The sequence below is a fragment of the Dermochelys coriacea genome, chromosome 4 (genome assembly GCF_009764565.3).
Source record: "Dermochelys coriacea isolate rDerCor1 chromosome 4, rDerCor1.pri.v4, whole genome shotgun sequence".
In the NCBI taxonomy this organism is placed as follows: Eukaryota; Metazoa; Chordata; order Testudines; family Dermochelyidae; genus Dermochelys; species Dermochelys coriacea.
In genome coordinates, this window is record NC_050071.1 from 98673926 (window position 1) to 98693688 (window position 19763).

Genomic DNA, 19763 nt, shown 5'->3' on the forward strand with positions numbered 1-19763 from the left:
CGAAGGTCTCTGCCCTACAGAACTTACAAGCTAAGTATGATGAGACAACAGATGGATACAGTAGACAAGGAAAGTGCAAGGTAACAGTGAGTTGATGTTATGATCAGCGTATTAAGCAACAGTCACAGCACATCAGCTGCTTAGCTATAGTTGAGTGTTTTGCAGGCATGAAGGCAAACTGAGTTTTAAGAAGAGATTTGAAGGAGGATAATGTAGTGGTTTTGCAGATTTGGATAAGGAGCATCCTGGGAAGAAAGTGAAAAGGCGTTTGAGCGAAAATTAGATTTCTGGGCAACAAAGGCTGTTACTGCTGGCAAAGAGATTACACAGATCAATGCCACATAAGAGATGGGTAAATGGGCCATGTGAAATGTTTTGAGATGGCTAGTCTACAAGACCTATATACATAAAAATTTAAGTACAAATTCAGATGCAAGCCATTCCTTGGAACATTATCCTTTAGAGTACTATTCAAAATTGATGCAAACAACATGAAGGACAGGGAACAGGTCTTTTCAATAAACTGAAACACTTAAAGTGGCATATAGTTTTCCTCACCTCTCAATCTTTCTCCATTCAGCTACCCTTGGTTTACTTTTTTTAGTCAACAGTCTGGGTAGAACCCTCCTGGATAGCACTCAATTTCGAATACACAACCAACTGTGGACCAAGAGCAAACTGCCCTTTCTGCTGACTTTTCCTGTTTGTGTGATCAGTCAAGGCTCTGCTCTGTATATTAGGGAAATTCATTAAAGGTCCAAAGCTTCCAGGGAGTGGGTATTTTTTGTGAGATGCTCAGTGCCCTCAACTCCCAGGGAAAGCAATGAGAGTTGAAGGTGGTTAGCACCTTGCAAAAAATGACCTTAAATGGCAAAAAACAGATTTTAGTGTGCATGTCAAATGTTATTGTGATGCAATAAAAAAAAAGACAACCTCTCCTACTCTTCTACCACTTCCATCTTCTGCCCAAGTCATATTACTCACAGTTTAATTCTGAATACAATGTTGGCAGGTCTTGAAGACCACAAGTCCTCTGGGGATTTTGTTGTATTATCTACTAGACAGGTTATGAAAGTGTTTAAAAATAAAAAAGCCAGAAAAATACTGAGTAGTTAAGCCTCCATTTTCATGTCTCTGTTTAGACTAAAACATTTCTCTATTTACACAGGGAGGGAAAGCAAATGTTTGAATGATCAGAACAGATGCCCTGGTTGCAGAGTTAAACAAACATATTCCCCTCCTCCTGATCTGGAGCTAGTCATCACACTGTCATCATGGCAAAGCATCATAAATATATCAGTGTTTTAATTTAAACAAGGTAAAGCAATTGTATAACAATTCTTTTTTGGATAATTCTTACTGAAATAGATCACACTGTCCCACATAAAGTAAGCAGCTAAGCTCTGAGGAGACTAAGCGTGTTCTCTTTAGTTTGTCCATATATACCTGCTTCTTCCCTTTATTTTCATTCTATGAATTTTTTAAAATAAATAGTCAGGATCAGAAGCCAGAGAAAGATCCATGTGTCATGCAATAAGAGCTGTAAAATTCAAACTTCAAGAAGCTGATCAAGTCAATTGAGGAAAAATTGAGTTACTTGTTTTATATTTCAGCAAATCAACATGAACCCTCTGGTGAACACCAGAAAAATATACTTCAGGATATAAAATATTAATCTAGCATAATAGGAATGTATTTTGCTTTATACATGAAGTAAAGACACAATCTCTGTTCCCAGGAAATTACAATGGATACTGAGTATAACAAGACAAGCACCAGGGTAGCTGACATCATGCAAGAAGAGGAAAGGAATAAATATGCTAATTTAAGGTAAGGAGTTGCTTGGATAGCATATTACACCTCATGTGTATTAAGGGGGATATGAACTATTTTTATTTTTGTTTATTTATAGGGAATTAATTTAGGATTAGAGTAGGAGGGTGGATCACGGTTTAGGGGAGAAAACCTTAATTGTGCATTGATGATATTATTCAATGGTATTTTAAGGTCTCTTTCTTTTTCCATTTGTTAATTTAAAATCTATATAGGAGAATGCTTTATATTCTAATAACCAGCCATTATAAATCATTATGGTTTACACAGGTAAATGCTGCCTTGGAGAACAGGATTCTGTCCTTGCTGCTGCCACAAAGTTTCTCTGTAATGCTGGGCAAGTCACTTAAACCAAACGTTTCACAAGTGGTCACTCACTGTATGTTCCTCATTTTCTGGGTGCCTGACTTGAGACCCTGGAGTCTGATTTGCAGAAGTACTGACCCTACACAGTTGCAACTGAAGTCAATGGGAGCTGTGTTTTGAATGTTTAAAGTGCTCTATAATTCGAAGAACTCTGAAAAATCAGGTCCTCAGCATCTCACCTTGGGCATTCAGAATTAATGAATATTTTACTTTAAATTTCCCTGTGCCTCAGTTTCCCATCTGTAAAATGGGGCTAATAATACCCCTTCTCAACAAGGTGTTGTGAAAATTAATATTCATGAAGCACACAGACAGTACAGCACCACAGAAAAGCCATAAAAAAGCTGATAAGGAAATTAATATGTCTGTCTTCAGAGCAGGGTTTGAATAAAATGAGGTAAAAAATTCAGCCTGAGGCACACATCTGACATGAAAATTTCAGTCTCAGTGATTAAAGATTCACAAAGTTATAAGCAACTGAATACAGGGTCTTATAATGCAAGTGTGAGGCAACCTTAATAATAGGCAAAGCTGACAACACTCCCCATTCGTTTTTCTCTTACCACAAAGAAACCAAAATGATGAATTTTGTAATGTATGGCTATGTTGCTTCCCATATGCCTTAATCCTAAATTGCCTTTCACATTTATGAATTCATGTGACGTATGTTGGTGTTCCTTTGACATTTAATGGATTTTGACCAGTGCGAGGCATCTTACCTTAAATGTTTTCAAGACCTGTTGTGTGTTTTTGGGTTGTGCATAAGGCTTGGGTGTCAGCATAGGCACAGCCTTGGAGACAACAGTTTTGCTTGGAGATGTTTGGCCTGTTGAAACACTGGCTTCCGATTCGCTGATGGGAACAATGGTTGCTTCAATCGTGGCAGTATATTTTGGAGGAGGCAGCGATTGTTGCCGTAAGTATCTCATAGGATTTGGGTCCTTCGGTGGTGATGATGAGTTTGGCTCCACTGAATGGCTTCTTTCCAGAATTTTTGGCATCTCCAAACGTTCAAGGACAGCTTCGCTAATGGTGAATCTTTCAATGTATTGTTGGAGAATGCTCTCTGCCTCCTCATGTGACCTGGCATTCTTATAGGCCTCATGCAGCTCCTTTTCTCTTCTCTCTCTGTGTGGGAGGCAACACAAGAAAGATTAATACAGAGAGAATTACCCATGTGCACCAAGCCTGAGGTGAAATTTGGGCCAAATTCTACTCTACAATCCACACTTCAGTGTTTATGTGTAACTGTAAGAGTAGCTCATTTCTTTCCTCAGGCATGATGTCCCCACTAAAAGCAGAGCAACAGCTACACAAAATACTTGAAGCACACAGTATTCTTAAATATGCAATTACACTTCCGTAGAACAACCTACTTCTCCTCCACAATTTCTCTATAAGTCTTGATGCTTTTCCTTCGCTCACTTGTTCCATCACTGCCACTCAATAATCTTTCCATCTTTTTTCTCTCTGCTTCTTTTTTAATTAGGTCCTGTGAAGCGCTTCTTCTACGACTTTTCCATCGTGCCAGATCCTATACCAGAAGGGAAGACACATGCATATTCTGAGCTTTATAACACTCGTCACAGAAATGATCAGCTGTGAGGCTTTTACTTAACCAATAGCAGAAAACCTCAATCGAGAGGCAACTACTCAACAACTGAATGACTGCAGCTGTAGACTGATTTCACATACCTAAATAGCCAACAGTGTAACAATCCTTAATTTTTAAAAAGTTATAAAAGAAATTATTTTTTAAAAATTGGGGGGGGGAAATGGTTGACTATTCTGTCAGTGGGTTTCACTGTAGTTTCCACATCTTTGCCAGTTCATTTTTTCCCTATTGGTCATGTCACTAATCTTAATTTGTGATGGGCCTGTTGTGACTTTCTGGTGCTGCAGGACTGTATTAACTGAAAGCATTGAGAAGTCCAGTTATCCAAAGATCAGCATATTCATCTTTAGTCTTCATCCTAACGACTATGGGGAAAACCCTGGTCGCTGCAGCATAAAGAACAAACAGATTTGGTATAGAGTGAGTGTTGGAGGGTGGAAATCACAGTAATTCAAGAGGATGAAATCCTCCTTCTGCATCACGGGAGGTTAGTGGGCCTGTTCTTCTACCCCCTGTTGCAACCTCAGGGTAGTAACTTCCCTTGTTGCTTTGCAACTTTTCCACCTATTAGTTGGTTAGTAGATCCACAACTCTGAAGATTCACTAACTGTTCCATCCCTTTGTGAACAAAGTAGTCATGCGCTGGAGTGATGAAAACCTCACAGAATACAATCCGTGTCATATGTTCCTTGCATCCTCTTTGGTTCTTGAATTCAGAGCCTTTTGTGGCCACAGAGGACTATGGAAGAAGATCTGTCCCTAGATTAGGTACTAGAATGTTATCAACACTGTAAAATCAGTAAGGAAATGTTCCAAAGCTGTAAAACCATTTTGAGGCCAAATGTTATACAGCCAAATTTTATTTTAAGAAAACAGCTTTATATTCACAAATAAACAATAGGAAGGACATATTGGTCACTCTGACAACTAGTTTAACACCATTACTAAATTAGTGTACAGAACATATTTCAAGTATCTTTAACAAGTTACAGTTTAAAAGAAAAACAGCATTACTACACAGATACTTGTTTCAAACATTATTTCATGAACTACACAGTTTTCTAAATGGCACTTTAGTCCAGAAAAAATGGTTACCTTTCGTAACTATTGTTCTTCGAGAAGTGTTGCTTTGCTCATTTCCATTCCATAGTGGTACGTGTGTGCTCGCCAGTGCCGGAAGTTTTTCCCTCAGTGGTATCCATAGGGGACTGGCTCTGGCACCCTCTGGAGTGGTGTGCATATGTGCCGGTCTAAGGGGCGCCGCCAGCTCCCCATTCCCTCAGTTCCTTCTTGCTGGATCTCTGACAGAGAGGAAGGAGGGTAGGTCATGGAATAGACATGAGCAACACATCTCAAAGAACACCAGTTACGAAAGGTAACTGTCTTTTCTTTGAGTGCTTGCTCATGTCCATTCCATTGTAGGTGACTCCCAAGCAGTGCCACCGGAGGCCAATAAGAGTTCATGGATATGTCGATTGCAACACAGCTCTGCCAAATCCAGTATCATCTCTGACTTGCTGGGTGATGGCATAATGCGTGGTGAACGTATGTACTGAAGACCAGGTCGCAGCCCTGCAGATGTCCTGGATAGGGATGTGCACCAGGAAGGCAGCTGAAGTCGAGTGAGCCTTCATCATCAGTAAAAAGAAAAGGAGTACTTGTGGCACCTTAGAGACTAACAAATTTATTAGAGCATAAGCTTTCGTGAGCTACAGCTCACTTCATCGGATGCATTTGGTGGAAAAAGCAGAGGAGAGATTTATATACACACACACAGAGAACATGAAACAATGGGTTTATCATACACACTGTAAGGAGAGTGATCACTTAAGATAAGCCATCACCAGCAGCAGGGGGGGGGAGGAGGAAAACCTTTCATGGTGACAAGCAAGGTAGGCTAATTCCAGCAGTTAACAAGAATATCAGAGGAACAGTGGGGGGGGGGAGGGAGAAATACCATGGGGAAATAGTTTTACTTTGTGTAATGACTCATCCATTCCCAGTCTCTATTCAAGCCTAAGTTAATTGTATCCAGTTTGCAAATTAATTCCAATTCAGCAGTCTCTCGTTGGAGTCTGTTTTTGAAGCTTTTTTGTTGAAGTATAGCCACTCTTAGGTCTGTGATCGAGTGACCAGAGAGATTGAAGTGTTCTCCAATTGGTTTTTGAATGTTATAATTCTTGACGTCTGATTTGTGTCCATTCATTCTTTTACGTAGAGACTGTCCAGTTTGGCCATCTCTCTGGTCACTCGATCACAGACCTAAGAGTGGCTATCCTTCAACAAAAAAGCTTCAAAAACAGACTCCAACGAGAGACTGCTGAATTGGAATTAATTTGCAAACTGGATACAATTAACTTAGGCTTGAATAGAGACTGGGAATGGATGAGTCATTACACAAAGTAAAACTATTTCCCCATGGTATTTCTCCCTCCCCCCCCCACTGTTCCTCTGATATTCTTGTTAACTGCTGGAATTAGCCTACCTTGCTTGTCACCATGAAAGGTTTTCCTCCTTCCCCCCCCCTGCTGCTGGTGATGGCTTATCTTAAGTGATCACTCTCCTTACAGTGTGTATGATAAACCCATTGTTTCATGTTCTCTGTGTGTGTGTATATAAATCTCTCCTCTGCTTTTTCCACCAAATGCATCCGATGAAGTGAGCTGTAGCTCACGAAAGCTTATGCTCTAATAAATTTGTTAGTCTCTAAGGTGCACAAGTACTCCTTTTCTTTTTGCGAATACAGACTAACACGGCTGCTACTCTGAAACCTGTTTCATCATCAGTGGAGGCACAGCCTGCGCCAACTGGTAACAAGTACGAATGCAGGTGGTGATCCAATTTAAAATCCTCTGAGAGGACACCAGAAGGCCCTTCATCCTGTCAGCTATCGCGATAAAGAGCTGGGTCAATCTGCAGAAGGGCTTAGTTTGTTCCAAGTAGAATGCCAGGGCATGCCTGACATCTGAGTGTGCAGCTGCCTCCCCTCATTGATCATGTGAGGCTTTGGACAGAACACCAGGAGGAAGATATCCTAGTTGACATGGAAGTGTGACACCACCTTTGTCAGGAAGGCCAGATGGGGCCGCAACTAGACCTTGTAAAATACCGTATAGGGGCTTTAATTTCGGAGGCATAACTCACTGGGGTAATAGCTACAAAGAAAGCGACTTCCACGGCAAGTGGGAAAGGAACAAGAAGCCATAGTCTCAAAGGGAGGACCTGTGAGCCTTGGAGAGGACCAGGTTGAGGTTCCATTGGGGAACCGGGTCCCAGACTGGGGGAAAGAGTCTTTCACGGCCTTTCAGGAATCTGATCAACATCGCATGCGAGAACACCTATCTACTGTGGATGTGAGGATGGAAGGCCAATATAGCAGCCAGGTGCACCTTGATCGAAGAGATTGAAGAAAAGGTGAGACCTTGGTGCTTTAAGTTAAGCAGGTAATCCAGGATGGACTGCAGAGACGACTCGGTCAGGGAGATATTCCGCTCTGACACCCAGCAGTAGAAACGCTTCCACTTTGCCAGGTAAGTTGCTCTGGTGGAGCCATCCTGGAGCAATCATAATGACCTGTGCCTTGCCCCTCTTGATTTTTGAGAGGACTTTGCTGGTGAGCGGAATTGGCGGGAAAGGAAGATACTGCAAGCCACATGGATGGCTCTGAGCTCCCTGATGTTTATATGCAACGCAAGCTCCTTTCGAAGCCATAACCCTTGAGTCCACAGCGTACCAAGATGCGCTCCCCAACCGAGGTCGGACGCATCTGAAATCAGGGAGACCACGGGTCGTGGGCTCGCGAATGGCACACCTTCCAACACCAGAATTGGGTCAGACCACAATTTTATAGAGGTAATCTGAAGGAATTCACGGAGGGATCATGATGACCTTGTCTAGGTAACGTCTGGCCGGGGAGTAGACTGTTGCCAGCCACACATGGAGAGGAGGCAGCCTGAATCTCGCATGTCAAACAACGTACATGCACGCTGCCATGTGCCCCAATAGCTTGAGACCCAGGCAATGGTGAGCAGATGGGCAGTGACGCTGGCAATCAGATCAGACATTACCCAAGCCAGAGCATTCCTGCCAGAGGCCAGGTTCAGGGCAGAGTAGAGAACTGCTCCGATAAACTCTCTCTGTTGGACTGGGATTAATGTTGATTTTTGTTCATTTATTGACAGGCCCAGAGTTTGACAAGTGGCTTGCAATATCTCAATGCTGCGCTGGACCTGGATCGGCCCTTGATGAGTCAGTCATCGAAGTATAGGTAAATCTGGATACCTCAATGTCTGAAGTAGGCTGCCATCACCAACATGCATTTCGTAAACACCCTTGGTGTTGTTGCTAAGCCAAAAGGGAGCAGTGCGAATTGCTAGTGGGTGGTCTCAACTACGAAATGCAGGAACTGTCTGTGTCCATGAAACATCGATATGTGAAAGTAAGCATCTTTCAGATCGAGGGCAGTGAACCAGTCTCCTGGATCCAGGGAAGGAATGATGGAGGCCAAAGAGACCATGTGGAGACCATACGGAAGTTCAACTTCTTGAGATACTTGTTGAGGCTCCGCAGGTCGAGGGAGTAAAACCCTTTCCCTCTCAAGCACAGAGGGACTTCCTCCATGTCTCCCACCCACAGAAGGCCCTGCACCTCCTGAGCAAGCAGATGCTTGTGAGAAGGGTCCCTGAAGAGGGACAAGGAGGAGGATGGGGGGGGGACAGAAATAAACTGGAGGGTATATCCCCCTGCTACCGTGCTGAGGACCCACTGGTCTGATGTTATAGAGGCTCAGGCAGGGAAGAAGGGGGACAAATGGTTGGAAAATAACAGGGGAGCAGGATCCAGGACACAGGCTGGAAGGTCGCCCTCGAGCGCAGCCTCAAAATGCCTGTTTGTTACTCTGTTGGTTACGGGTGGAGGTTGAGTAAGCTGAGGGGCCGGCTGATGGCACTGCCGGCGCTTATCCCCCTTGCCCTTCTTGTGGAAGGGTTCTGACCAAGGTTGGCTCCCAAACCTGTGGGGCTGTTGTGGCTTAAACTGCTTCCTTGCCAGCCCCAGTATTTACAGCCCCAGGGAGCGCAAGGTAGCCCTATAGTCATTCAAACCATGTAATTTACTGCCTGTTTGTTCTTAAAACTGTGCCAGACTATTGAACGGGAGGTCCTGGGTGGATTGTTGAACCTCCATTGATAGGCACGAGGACTGCAACCCGGACAGCCACCCCATAAAAAATGGCCGAAGCCATGGTCCTGGCCTCAGAGTCTGCCGTAACTGAGGCTGCTTGGAGGGCTGCGCTGGCGACAGCTTTGCCCTCATCAGGGATAGCCAGGAATTCCTTCCTGAGCTCCTCTGGCAGTGAGTCCATAAACTTGGCCATCGACTGCCAAATATTAAAATCATAATGGCCAAGCAAGGCCTGATGGTTGGTCACTCTCAGCTGGTGGTTAGACATAGAATAAATTTTTCTACCAGAGATCAAGCCTCTTTGTCTCCTTGTTTGTAGGTGTCGATCCCGGTTGGCTCTCTCTATTGCGCACATTGGCTGCTGACACAACCAGTGAGCTCGGGACTGGGTGGGTATAAAGATACTCCTACCCCTTAGTGGAGAAGTAGTATTTTCTTTCTGCCTGCTTGGAGATGGGGGGGGGCAGGGAAGAGGGTGTCTGCCACAGGGCCTTAGTAATTTTCACTACTTCCGCGTGCACCAGCAATGCCCCCGGGGAGGGGGCTGCTGCACTCAGCACATCAAACAGGAAATCTGAGGGCTCCGTCAGTTCCTCGGCTTCCAGCCCCAGATTTGAGGCGACCCTCTTCAAAAGCTCCTGGTGGACCCTTGCATCATCCTGAGGCACTGAGTGAGAGGGCCCTGCTATCGCCTCATTGGGTGAAGATGATGAGGGGACAGGTACAGATGGGTCTGCTAACTCCATTGCTTCTGCTAGGGAGCCTTGGCCAATGCTGACTGGCCCTGGGGAGCCTGCTCTGACTCCGCATATGAGTCGGGGGCAGGCAGGAGACTGTCACTGACTGTCTTTCAGATGCCCCTGAGACCAACCTATGCTCCTCCAATTGGTGGGGAAACCCCCAGGGTTCCATAGTTGCCAAGGAGCCAGCTACTGGCGGCCCAGAGGGGAATGCCAATGCCCCTGGTGGGTGGCCTTGGGCTGCAGGCAGGGTCTCCTCCTCTCTGGCTGAGGAGGGAGAGACTTGTCTGGGGGAACAGGACAGTACCGAGGCTGCCTGTCTACCCCAATCCCATTGGCTCTGGCTGCGGACCTCCTTTTAGGACCTGTACGGCTCTCAGTGCCACGATTCTGGTGACCGGTGGCGGCATTCAGCTAATCGGCAATGGTACTCCGGCGATAGATGCCTCATGCTTAGTGAGTGGTGCTGCTCCATAGATCGGGAGTGGAAACGGGAGCGAGAAGATCAACGTAAAAGAGACTGTCAAAATGCCTGCAGTGAACCATACTGGTGATCCGGAGAAAGGGCTCCAGGGACTGACATCTCAACCCTCCGGAATGGTGCCGTGCGCTGGAAGAGTGGCTTGGATGCTCTCGGCACTGGGCCTCTGGGGACTGGTGCCGCACCTCTGCGGATCTGCACCAGACAGCAGGCAATTGACACCTAGAGCCTGAGGAATGCTGCCTAGAGCCTGGGGACCCACACCAGGAACTCTGGCAGGTAAGCTGACCTGTGTCCGGGGGATGATGGTGCTGCTCAGGCAAGTGCTGATGATTAACTTGCCTCCTCTTTTTGCAAATGGATATAATTTGTTTTAAGTTTTCTTATTTTAAAGTCAGCAGAGACAGAAAGAAAGCAACTGAAATCTATGAAACTGCAAATCACTAGCAAACTTATTGCATGGGCATATACTAGCAAGTGGATTCATCATGAACAATAATGCACCCATGAAGACAAACAAACAATGTCCTCACCCTGTTCTTACGGTAGCAAGGACACTGAATAAGGGAATTTATAGTAGTTCTTAACAAATAATAGATATTAGTGTGCAGTATCAAGAGACAGTCCAGGAAATTCATATAGAGTAGCTCAGGGTGCTTTGCATTTCAGCAGTCAGAGTCCCAGAACTTCTCAAACAAAAAAATACAAGTCAGAAGGAATAAATCTTTATTGGGTGTCCCCAGTTGATATGGACTTACAGATACACCCCCCCCCCCCCCGATATCAGTAGGCTATTACCATGCTGCATCTATTGCACTAATCAATTCTTAGTTTTATAAGCCAACTGTTTTTAATATTTATTAAACTTCTACTAAAAGCAGCCTCTCAAATGTTTAAAAATAGTGTTTTATATATATATATATAAAGGAAGTTACTAGACCAGTTCCTTTCCAATGAAAAAAAATCTTAAGAACAGGATATTCAAAATTAATCATTTAGAACCAGTGCTCCTAAAGTGAGTATGTATTAATCCCTTTGGTGCTGATTTACTTATACACTGTTTCAATGCTTTCTTGAATGTCTGAGTTTACAGTGATTTGTGGAAATCAGCACCAATACATGAGAGCGCACATAGGGGGTGTTTTGAGAGGGTTTTTTGGGGGGAGTAGGGAGGAGTAGCATTCTACTTTTAAGTAAAGCAAATTTGGGAGGTAACTTTGTTGCCTGGGATTGGACTGAAAAATGTAAATCACCCACCATTATCTTGTCTGAGTGTTATAAGCATAACACTTCATTTACTCAGATTTATTAGGACTGTGCCCATTCTGGGCTCCTTCTGTATTGTTTAATTTGGCTTTTTTGTTATTTATGGATTTAAGCAAGAATTTTTACTTCAGAAAAACAGATAAGAGCATAAGCAGAACTGTTTCCAGCCACAGCATTTTTCAAAGCTTTCCAGGAAGTAAGAGCAGCTTTTTCAAACAAAACAACTTGACACAGCCTCATGTCATCCAATGCCAGATGAACTGCAGGCTCTTATGCTTAGTGGCAAACCTAATCCTGAAAACCTCACTCCAGATTGTTTTGTTGAAGAGATTACACAGTGAATCTGGATTTAACAGGTTCATTTTATACCTTACTGGAGTGAATACTCTGCCTTGATAAGTGCTGTTGTTGGAGGCAACATTATGCTGTACTCACGTCTTGCCATCTATCCTCATCCTCTTTCAGTTGGTTGTGAATATGTTGAAGTTTTTCATGGCGAGCCTTGCTGTGAGGCTGCATCACAGCTTCATCTTCACACCTCATGTCAAACATACTCAGACTCCTAAACAAAGGATGAACAATAAGCAGATCATTAGTTTATATTGATTTTAAACCTAGCCCACATGAAGGTGCTAGAACAAAATCAAATACAGCTCTCTTTGGAAGCTTCCAAAAATCAGAGTATATCAAAAGGACTTATTGGTATCCACATTAGGTCCATGTACAACTGCAGGCACATTAGCACCACCTTTCTCAAGTATCCCTTGTTTTTAATATTAGACAGCAACTTTTGCTTTCCATTATCACTTGTCCTCCATTAATAGGGTTAAAAATTTGAGAATGTCTTAAAAATACTCTACTCAGAGCCACTTTAAAATGCCGAACTTTCTGAAGCTCTCTTCCTGAATCACTTTTGAGATTTCACTCCGATTTCTCTCTCTGTAGCAGAGATTGGATTTTATTTTATAACAAAACAAGAGAAGTTTGAGAGGTACAGTATTATAGGCAGCATTGCAGGTTAAATGCCAATGGTAAGTAAACTGTGAGAATCTGCCCTGGGAAGTGCATGAAGTATGAATGGTCGTGTTATAGTTTATTTTTCATGAAGAATCACAATATTATCAACAATGAACTATTAATACGTCTGTTCTAATAACGGAAAGGCATAAAACCTGTACAACAACAGTCAGGATCTAGTCCACAACTATTTCTTTATATTTCTGTTCTTATCTTTGGAGAGTTAAAAGGTCATAGTTACATATTACAGTACATCACATATTACAGTATATTAATTTTGTTTAAAGATATTCACATGAAGATACTAAGTATATTATTTTTTGCAGTGCCTGGTACTTGCAAAACACTACCTCATTTGTGCCATTAAAAGAATAAGCCATGCAGTTCCATGAGGTAATTCCACAGCATTGTTCAAAAACCCCTCTATAGCTAGAATGAGCCAATCAGCAGCAGAAGCAGAATGAAGATAAAATGGTTAAAACTGCAAGCAACAGTGCACATAATTATTTATGTAAACAGTTTAAAAAGTAGTCTACAAATTCAGTAATGAAGACTTATGTATGTGTAGGTTTAGCTCAAATCTATATCCAAAGAACCAAGATGCAAATTAACCTTTTTCCCAGGAAAAATAAATAAATGTTTTTATAGTCTTCCATTAATGCATAGAGAGAGCACAACCATAATTCCTATCCACACTAATGGAAGTTACCCATAGACACAGAAGACACTCTATAACCCTTAGTTATGTACATTGAGCATAACTTATTATTAAGGTTACTAACAATTTTGAAAAAAGCACAGAGAGCTGAGCAGAAACCCTAATGATTCCCCACTGACTGTAACTTGAGGGTTGTGTTACTCCAGAATGGGGCATTGTTAAATACTAAAGTCTAAAAGGCTATATGGTTTGTGTGTTTGTTTGTTTTATTTAATGAACTAAAGAAATGCCATGCACTAAGGGACATTTCAAAAAATTAATTTGGAGTGTGGAGGATTTTAAAATTTTAACATGGAAATACTGTCACCTCTGATGATTTACTGCAATTTAAGAAGTTTGTGAATGCTTACGAATAAGGTCTTAGATAACAGAAATTAGCAATCTGTGGCAAGTGGTTCAAAGGAGTTTCATAAGCCTCCCAAGTCCTGCAGACACAAAGAATAATTCTCGTTCAGAGGAGTAAAAAGAATTCCCCGAATGCCTGATTAGTCATTTCAATTGCCCGCTTGCCAAGAGCATCTAATTCTGCCAGCTTCTCTGTCACACAGCGCTTGGGAATTAAGTCCTGTAACATATGGCAATTGGGCAAATACTTTTACTCAGGGAGACACAATGAAGAAGCTAGCTTTCCCTCACAGCATTAGTCAGGTTCTCAGAGGGAGAAGTATGGAGGAGCTGCATCTCAACGTACTGTGCTCTATCTGCTCTGACTGACAGCACCACATATAATATCTTTAAGGAAAGCTATTTATCCCCCTTGATGTAGTGGAACAGGTCCCGGATTGACATAAATGGTTGTCTCTGCCTGAGAAGAATGATCTTGAAAGCAAGGAAAAGAAACCTGGACTATGAACTACTGTTCAAAGATAAAACTTTTGTCTCTCATCAACTGAAAATGGCCGTTAGGGAAGAAGTTCCCCACAGTATTCTTCTCATTTATAATTTAAAAAATAATCAAACACCCATTCAAGCAGATGGGTGGCATCTTCCATTCAAGCCTCTATTAGATGGAGCTAGCTTAACTCCTGGCTGCCATGCAACTGGAAAGAGAATAGGGGGAAAAGAAGGTGCAAAGAAGAGGGAGCGTTAGATCATGCAAAGTCAAGTACATACTGTCATAAGTTCTCCACCTCTAAGGAAGTTCTGTAGATAATCACCCAAGTTCTTTTTGGAAGTTTGGGATTCAGTGACAGCAGACTGACCTCTCTATTGAATCTGGTGTTCTCCCACAGACCTGGACATATCACTGCCAAGAGCTTGCCTAGACTACAGATATTTTCTGGTGGGCTGTGTCCTAGCATTGACGTCACTTATTTTCAAGCCTGTTATGTTATTTTCCTAATTTAGAGTTGTTCTTGAGAATGGTACCAAATTTTTTTTCATCTGCTTCTAAGAAGCCCAGATACTACAAACACAAACAAAGGACTGACATAGCTATTTCATGATCATCATAAATCTCTAGTAAGACAAACCCCAACAACTTCGTAGTACACCATTTAAATGAGAATATGGTGAATAACTACATTTTATGAGAAAGAAAGTGATTATCTGTTAGAAATGTGTAGACAGGATACTCGTTATGTGGCTGCATTATAGTTTTATAGACATGTCAAGACTTTATTTAAAAAAAAAAAGTGAGCTGCCTGCCAGAGTGTAAAATTGAAGTGAACAAGCACATCTCACCTCACATGTCTGTCAGGTTCATGGTGAAGCATAAACCTAAAATCAACACTAAACTGTCATGCTACCAGGAAGTGTCAGCCTTCTTTTCGGGGGAGATGGGGTTGGTTAGCACTATTGGTGCAAACAGGACGGAAGGGGAAGGGAGGGAAGAGACATGTCGCAGGTCTGGTCTATACTAGGAATTTACAATGGTATAGCTACCTATCTCAGGGCATGAAAAATCCACACTCCTGAAAGGACATAGCTATCCAGACCTATCCACCAGCGTAGACAGTGCTAGTTCGATGGAATAATTCTTTCTTCAATTAGCTTCCGCCTCTTGGGGAGGTGGATTACGTATGCCAATGGGAGAACCCCTCCTGTCAGTGTAGGTCGTGTCTACACTGAAGCATTACAGTGGTGCAGCTGTGTTGCTGTAGACATACCCTTACCAACTTCCACCCTACAGCTAAAATCTGACAGCTCTAATGCCTGGGCACTTAAAAGGAAATGGCTCTTCACCTTCCCCTAAAACATGATGTACTGCCATTACTGCTCTTCACCACTTAATACAGGACCAAACCATTCCATATGTCTCCCTCCATCTGTTCAGTTGGTGTCAGTCAACTCTTGGGTTGCTGTAGCCAGTAAAGCCTGCAGGGGGAGGAAGAAGCACAGATATTCACACTTCCTCCTCCTGCCCTGAAATAAGCCCCACTTCTCCACTGTGGATAAGGTTATGGGCAGCATAAGTCTGGTGAGAGAGAGAGAGAAGGAAGGGCACCTGGGGAAGAGAATCTCAGTGCCTGGCAAGAATCTGGGGAGGAGAAGTGAAAGAAAATGAGAGCAGGCTTGTCTTTTTCTGCCAATAGCTCAGAGCAACTCCTCCAGTAGAACAGTGAAACTCTAGGAATCTCCCCACACTGCATTTTTCCCAAACCATTCCAGTGGGGATGATGCTGATCTCTGTCCCCAAAGAAGGAACTTTCCAGTCCAGAAATCAGCAAGTCTACAAAAGACTGGGGCATCCAAAGATGGCCCTGCTCCTCCACAGCAGTTCTAATATCCCTGGCTCCTTGGCAGTTCCTAATGGAGCTGTACTACTAGGGCCTCTACTAGCAAGTGGCAGTTTCTCAAGAAACACAACACAGGGTCTTCACAGAGAGTATGTCTACACTGCAATTAGACACCATAGATGGGCTGTGCCAGCTGACTGGGGATCAGGCTGAAGAGCTAGTTCATTCCAGTATAGACTTCCGGGCTTGCGCTGGAGTCCAGACTCTAGGACCCTGCAAGGTTATAGGGTCCAAGAGCTTGGGAGTTTGCCTGAGCCCGTAAGTCTACTCTGCAATTAAACAGACCCGCAGCCCAAGCCTGAGTCAGCTGGCACAGGCCAGTTGTGGGGTTTTAATTGCAATGTAGACATACCCAGAGAGGATATCAACAGCCTGGAGCTGTATTGTCCTTCCTACTAACCTGGGTGGGGCAGTTAGGGAAATCAAGATAAACGTCTCCTTCTTTCCACCAAACCATGTTGTCCTGAGGACAAGGACAGCGAATATTCAGTCTTGCGCCAATGACAAGATTAAGGTCTGATACCTATCAACCCATCAGATCTAGAAAAAGGAGTTTTTATGCCACTGGAAGGAGAGTTTCCAGCTTCCCACTTGGACACACAGCATTTGCTTCTCTGGCAGGTCTCAGGGAACTGGGACTTAAGAGCTGCAGCATATTTATGTACAGAAAAGCACATTTTAAAAAGTATTTCAGATGTATTTGTTTTTGGGGTTTTTTTCTCTCCCTCTGAGCCCTGCACTGTTGGATTCCAGCTGGCCAAGACATTTAGGTTTCTGGTGGAAGAATGCAATCAAATTTTCAAAAAAATCTCTTAAAACACTGGTAAAATAGTAATCCTGTAAAATGTGGCATATCCGGAATGGACAATAGTGAAGCGTAAAGGATTTTTATCTGCATGAGTTTGGAATAGGGTGACCAGATGTTCCGATTTTATAGAGACAGTCCCGATATTTGGGGCTTTTTTTTAAATATGGGCTCCTATTACCCCGCACCCCCGTCCCGATTTTTCACACTTGCTATCTGGTCGCCCTAGTTTGGAATGAACAGCATAATTCATTTATAACATTGCTATTTTCAAATAATATGACCATCTCAAACCCATGCCAATAAAACCTTCATAAAGCACCTTTATGTAGTCTCTCTCCCATATATGTTTACATGCATATATGCACATATGTGGGTGTTTACAGACAAATACATTATGGAGTGGCAGAAAACTCTACTTAGCTAAGTACAACCATTTTCCATTCTAAAGCCCCTTTTAGCAACTCCAATAACTGATTTTAAAAACTGATGTGGCTTAAAAGTTGCCATATTTATTCTGAGATGAAAAGAGAAATTTTCTGCAAAGTGAGAAGGAGATTCACAGTATTTCTGAGTTAGAGATAATTTTTAAAAATACCTAAATTGAAATTCTGATATTTGTCTTAACACATTTGTCTTTTTCTAGCATAATAGCAGCATGATACATGTAATTTGCTTTTAAAAAGAAAAGAAGAAGAAAAAAGCTATGTAGTGTTGATATTTAATCAACAGCATTTAATTTGAGTCAGAATTCAGGTGGTTGCGTGAATTTCTTTGACATGACAAGAATGTAGTTTAGTTATTAGGTGGACAGTGTAAGATGTCCCTAACAACTCATTTTTTTGCTTTTAAATGTTCTGAATTTCATAAGTGAGGTGATAAATAACTACACTTTTCACCTAATAAACCTATTTTTAAATGAAGTTTTTTTGTTTGAGATTAAAATGTGCTTGAGTTTTCTTCTAAACACCAAATCCTACATCATAGCTCTATCCTTAAATTAAGAAAAATCTCAAAGTGAGGGACTAGGAAAGCCAGTTAAGTTGTATAGGTTATAATAGGCCTAACCTGGAAAGGATTTAAGAAATGGTTTTAGCAAGGCATGAGTAATTAGCAATTTAAGGTTTAGTTTCCTAATTAATATTTGGAGATTACCAAAGGACCTCATTTACACTATTTTGACTTTATTCTTCAACCAATCAAGATACATAGTCACTCCTCAATTTACCACTCCAGAATCAAAACTTCCCAAGACGTTTCCCAGATCTAGTCCTAACTTCCTTTACTAGTAATGGATTAGAGGTGATGCAAGCCCACAAGTAAAAGAGAAGAAAAAAATCACACCAAGTTTTTTAAAGCAGCAGCTTTAGCGTCATGCTGTTTTTTTAGTTTTTTTTCTGCAATATGAACACTTATTTCATTCCACCTTCAAGTGCTTTTCTGAAACATTTATGTGTCAGAACACAGCAAAATGCGTCAACTGCATTTTAAATTAGTAGTAAGTATGGAAAGCATGCAGTTTAAGTTGTTTAAAACAACCCTGTGAGCATAAGACAACTTACTCTGCGTCATCAGACACAGCAGTTCTGGGGCCGAATCTACAAGACCAAATATAAAATTAGATGGTTAGTAAAAACAGTATCAATTGCAATTAAAGCAACACAGCTGGGCAATTTTCATTTGAACCCCAAACTTCTTCATCAATCAAGTGGGCTGAAAAAGAAACATGCCCCTCATGAGGTTATACAAACAACAAATGAGACCTACCCAATCATACGAAGGAAACTATGTAGAAACAAAATCATTTTTTCCACAATATAAAAACTGGTGAAATACAATGTGAAATTGTTTGTAGAAAGTAGCTCCTGATGGAGACTATGGTATTAGATTAACTGTTATATTTGTCAGAGATACATGCAATTAATCTTGACATAACTCTATTGAAACATTCCATAATACAGTGTTCAGAATCATCAGTACTGAAAACAGGTAAAACAAGTATCATGCACAATGAGGGAGCCACAATATTCCACATTTTTTCACAAGAGAAAAAAGTCATCCTTTAAATTCAAACACACCATATGCCAGTGTTATTCACAAAAGTGCATAGTTTGCTATTAGACTCATGCATATGACATGTGTATTTGTTTTGAATATGGAAGAATATCCAGAACACCAATCAGCATCATTACCAGCATCAATTTCTATTCAAGAAAAAGCAAACTATACAAATCTACACACATTTCAGTATCTTGCTTTTTCTGGAAACTCCAGACAGAACTTTTTGAAAATCTTTTTCACCAGCCTTTTTTGCATTTTATTCTTTCAATAATCAAACATTTTCTTCCATTGACTATAGAAAAGAAATCAACGCCCCACTTGCAACTATTTTATTTGTTTCAAAAGAGTACAATACTGACACACAGTGTTTGCAGTCCACCCTAAAATAAGCCAGGCAAGTGCAAAACCTAAATTCTGTAGTGTGCACACACTCTTAACAGGACACAGAGGGCTGCACAACACAAACTGTGATTCATTCTGTAAGAAGCTCACGTTTGCAGTTGTTCATCTCTGGATGACACCACTTTTTCGTTTCTCTCAGGAACTTCCTGAAGCCGTGAAGTTTGATCTGGGTGAATTTGATCAAGACTATGACTACTCATGTGAATAGTGGAAGCCACATCTTGTCCTGTATCAGAGAGATGTTGTCTTTCTTGCTCTTTTTCTTCTCTGTGTTGAAGCTGCACTGCCAGTCTCTGAGGACTGTTAACACAGATTCGTGGACATTTTTCAGGGGTGAATGACCCAGTGGTGGTGGTGCTAAGAAAACAATTTAAAATTTTAGTTTTTAATTATGAGAAATGGTTTATTATATACACATATATGATATACAGTCAGATGAATCAGTAAGTAACAAATGGATAGAATTTCACAAGCTAGATGTATTAGGGGCACACATAGTGGAATTTTGATAGTGAGGCAAGAGCTTGTATTTCTGCTCCC

The 19763-nt window shown here is 41.9% G+C and overlaps 1 protein-coding gene across 11 annotated transcripts in view; it reads right to left on the reverse strand.

The window, feature by feature from the left end:
* LIMCH1 (LIM and calponin homology domains 1) overlaps positions 1-19763 on the reverse strand; it is a 305875-nt gene that overhangs the window by 66119 nt on the left and 219993 nt on the right. For 8 of the 11 annotated variants that reach the window (XM_038400176.2, XM_038400174.2, XM_043513922.1 and 5 more), the window contains 4 exons: positions 18323-18358; positions 11918-12044; positions 3576-3733; positions 2919-3327 (listed from right to left, as the gene is read on the reverse strand). In XM_038400176.2, the coding sequence (XP_038256104.1) occupies positions 2919-3327; positions 3576-3733; positions 11918-12044; positions 18323-18358 (730 nt within the window). The remainder of the gene's footprint in view (positions 1-2918; positions 3328-3575; positions 3734-11917; positions 12045-18322; positions 18359-19763) is intronic. The other 3 variants (XM_038400177.2, XM_038400184.2, XM_038400172.2) reach the window with 1 other exon arrangement.